The 3,288-nt window shown below is 60.9% G+C and overlaps 1 protein-coding gene across 1 annotated transcript; it reads right to left on the bottom strand.

Annotated features, from left to right (window-relative positions):
* Positions 1-967: 967 nt before the first annotated feature.
* Positions 968-2,792, bottom strand: C1QL2 (complement C1q like 2). Its single transcript, XM_065672848.1, has 2 exons — positions 2,089-2,792; positions 968-1,710 (listed from the first exon to the last, which is right to left on the bottom strand). Exons 1-2 carry the CDS (start codon positions 2,725-2,727, stop codon positions 1,531-1,533), a joined length of 819 nt encoding a protein of 272 aa, XP_065528920.1. The 5' UTR covers positions 2,728-2,792; the 3' UTR covers positions 968-1,530.
* Positions 2,793-3,288: the final 496 nt, after the last annotated feature.

Below are 3,288 nucleotides of genomic sequence, written 5' to 3' on the forward strand. Positions count from 1 at the left end.
TGGGGCTGGAACAAGTCCATCCTCGCTCTGGTTCCCTTTCCTTCTGCAACATCAGGGCAAGGGCAAAGCTCCAGCCGTGGCAGAGCCGTTGCAGTCCATGTCCTGTCTCTCTCTTACCTGTGAAACTGAACTTATGCGGCAATGGGCAGTAAGCTGATAGGGAGGTCAGAACTTCAGGGGGGAAGTGAAATGACAAGACAGTAAAATGAAAGTAAGTGCTTTTATAAATCAACTTAGCTCTTTTAGCTTCAGCAGAGCAGCCAAGGAGGTTACCTACTGGGGTGATGATGATGAAAGATGCACATCCTCCAAGAAAGGCTGGGAACCACATGCAGTACTTACACATCTCTACACTTTGAAAAGGACCTGGGGTGGCTGGGATTTACCATGGCTCAGCAGGAGCCTTTCCAAACAGGCTGAATCCAGCAGTCTTTGGTCCCTCTCCCGTCCCACCTCAGGACCACAGAGTCAGGTGTGGTCTCCAACCCACATGCACACTGCAAGTGTAGGGGTTTAGACAGACTTCTGCTGCCTTCTTACATTTGTCAAGTGTGTTACAGAAACACAGCTTTCCATAATCAGTGATTAAACCGGTTTTCCTGTACTTCACTAACCTCTGGATCAGTCTCAGACACAGTAAATCAGTTTAGCAGACCAGCTGCACACCCCCACTTTCACTTCTTGATGTCTGCATGCCTTCTTTTCACAAAACTGAATGAAGGTGAAGCCTTTTTTCTCCTCCTTTTGCTTCTTCCCAGCTCTCTTGAACCATAATCAAGACCTGAGCAAGGTACTCCATCCTAACTTGACATTTTGCTGCACACATAAGGGACTGAAGTGACCTCCTCCTTTACCTCCCACCCTCCCGTGGCACCACCACAGTGCTCCTTTGCAGCACTGGAAGAGACAGTAAGCAAGAAGGCATTGTCTAAAAACATAATTTAATGCTATATTGTGGTGACTGTGGTCTACAACTGAATTCTTTCGCAGACATGAACAAGTTTGACGTTAGTGACACCATCATTCACACGAGCGTTGCATTGCACAGAAAAGTTTACACTTGACTCCATACAAACAAAGCAGCAGAGGAAAAACCATTTATCATCCAGTCCCACTTTGTGAATAGTTGATCTGAAAATTCATCGTCATAATTAATTTTCATTGATGAAGAAATGTGACCGGTTTGAATTCTATGTGCAGCACAGTCCGAACTCTGGGTTCTTTTACAGCCTCTGGGAACCACTGGAGAGTTTCAAGATGCTGGGTTCCTAATGTGACACACAAAATACTGAAGCTGGCAGAAGAAGGGGGGTCAGAGGAAATGGGGGAGAGTAAGGAAGAGGATTGCTTTGTTTCACTTCTATTTCATTTCCACAGGGGCAAAAGAAAACCCAACAAACCAAAACATACAAACTAATAATGAAGCTGAAGTAACCTGCGGAGACAGTGGACACCATGAAGGGGTACAGAAACACCAAACAGCCCCACATACGTCGGCGGCAGGGCCAGTTGTGTTGCTTGCTTGTTGTGTTAATCAGGGTATAAAAGAAAGCCAGAGAAAGTGCTGTACTTATTGTTGTTGCCTCCGTGAGCTTTTCCTCCATCCAGCTTGACATACACCTCGTCGCCAGAATCCAGGTGCAGCACCACACTGTTGCTGGCGTAGTCGTAGTTCTGGTCTGCATCTTGGGCAATGGCACTGGCGCGCACCTGCCAACACAGCCGCGGAGTACATTAGCCCCCTGAGCCCTCCACCCCGGCCCCTCCATCGGCCCCCTGATCTCCTCTTCCCCTGACCCTCCATGAGCCCCCAGAGCCCCTCTACTACCTCCTGCCCCCGCCCCCCCCATCACTTCTCCATCACCCATCCCCCCGGCAAGAAAGTTTGCAAGCCGGGAGGCCGGAGTTTGTCGCCGCTCTGAAGCTGCTGCCGCGGTGCACCCCGCCCCGACGGCAGGGAGGATGCTCCGGCTGCTGCCGTCCCCGAGAGCGGCGGCGGTAGGTGCCCGCGGGCGGCGCCAGGGACGCTGGGGACAGGACGGGACACCCGGGGCGGGCAGGAGGAACGGGGCAGCTGCGGGAACCCACCTGCCCGTTCTTGCAGAGGTCGGCCCACATGCTGGTGCCGTCGCCGCCGCGCATGAGGATGTGGTAGGTGAAGAAGTAGATGCCGCGCACCTGGCAGGTGAACTTGCCGCTGGCCGGATCGTAGTGGTTGCCCAGGTTGGTCACCACGTCGTCGAACTTAAGGACCTCGTAGCCTTCGTGGGGGCTTTTCAGCCCCACGTAGAAGGCGATGCGCGGCCCGCTGAAGGCAGCGCTCAGCCCGCCCGCCGTCTCGCCGCCCGCAGCCGCCCCGCCGCCGCTCCCGCCGCCGCCCGCGCCCGCCAGCGCCAGCCCGGGCAGCCCCGGCTTCCCAGCGTCGCCCCTCTCTCCCGGCGGGCCCCGTGGACCCGGCGGACCAGGCTCCCCGGGCGGTCCGCGGGGCCCCGGCTTGCCCGGCCGGCCCGGCTCCCCCTTGGGTCCCTGAACGAAGGGCGGCGGGGGGTTGGCCCCCAGGTCCTGCAGGGCCTCCACGGCGGCGGTGCTGCCGGGGCCGGGCGGCCGCCCGCCGCTGTACGGGTCGCAGATCATGCGGCAGGTGCCCATCATCTCGTAGTGGGCGCCGCTCTCGGCTGGCGCCTGCAGCAGCAGCAGGGGCAAGGCGACGAGCAGGGCGACGGTCATGGCCAGGGCGAGCCCAGCGGCGGCCAGCAGCCGCCGCCTCCGCTGCCAGAGCCGGGCGGCGACGGCGAGCAGGTCCTCCTTGCCGTGCGAGGCAATGGTGGCGCGGGGGGCCTGCCGCTCCCTGCGGGGGACGGCAAGAAAAGGCGGTGAGACCCCGCCGCCGGCGCCTCCCCGCCCGGCCTCCGCTTCAGCCCGCCCGCCGGCCGGCCGCTCGCCCCGCCATGCCGCCGCCGAGAGCAGCCGCCGCCGCCCCTCTCCGCTCCGAGGGGCCGCTGCGCCCCGTCCGTCCGGAGAGGCTGGGCCGGCGCGGGTGTTTCCGCGCCGAGCTGCTGCCCGGCTCTGCCCCTCGCCACCGAGGGGAACCCGTCCGCCCGCCCCGACGTGCGGGGCGCGGAGCCGAGCGGGGAGGGGCGGGACGGGCGGACCCACCAGCGGAGCCGGGCGCGGGGGGACGGGGCGGAGCCTCTCGGGGGGGCTCAGGGTGCCACAGCCGCTGCGGTCCGCGATGCGCCCGTCTGTCGCCACCGGCCCGCCCGCCGCCTTGAGCCGCGGTGGCGGCGC

The sequence above is a fragment of the Lathamus discolor genome, chromosome 3, assembly GCF_037157495.1.
Source record: "Lathamus discolor isolate bLatDis1 chromosome 3, bLatDis1.hap1, whole genome shotgun sequence".
NCBI classification, from domain to species: domain Eukaryota; kingdom Metazoa; phylum Chordata; class Aves; order Psittaciformes; family Psittacidae; genus Lathamus; species Lathamus discolor.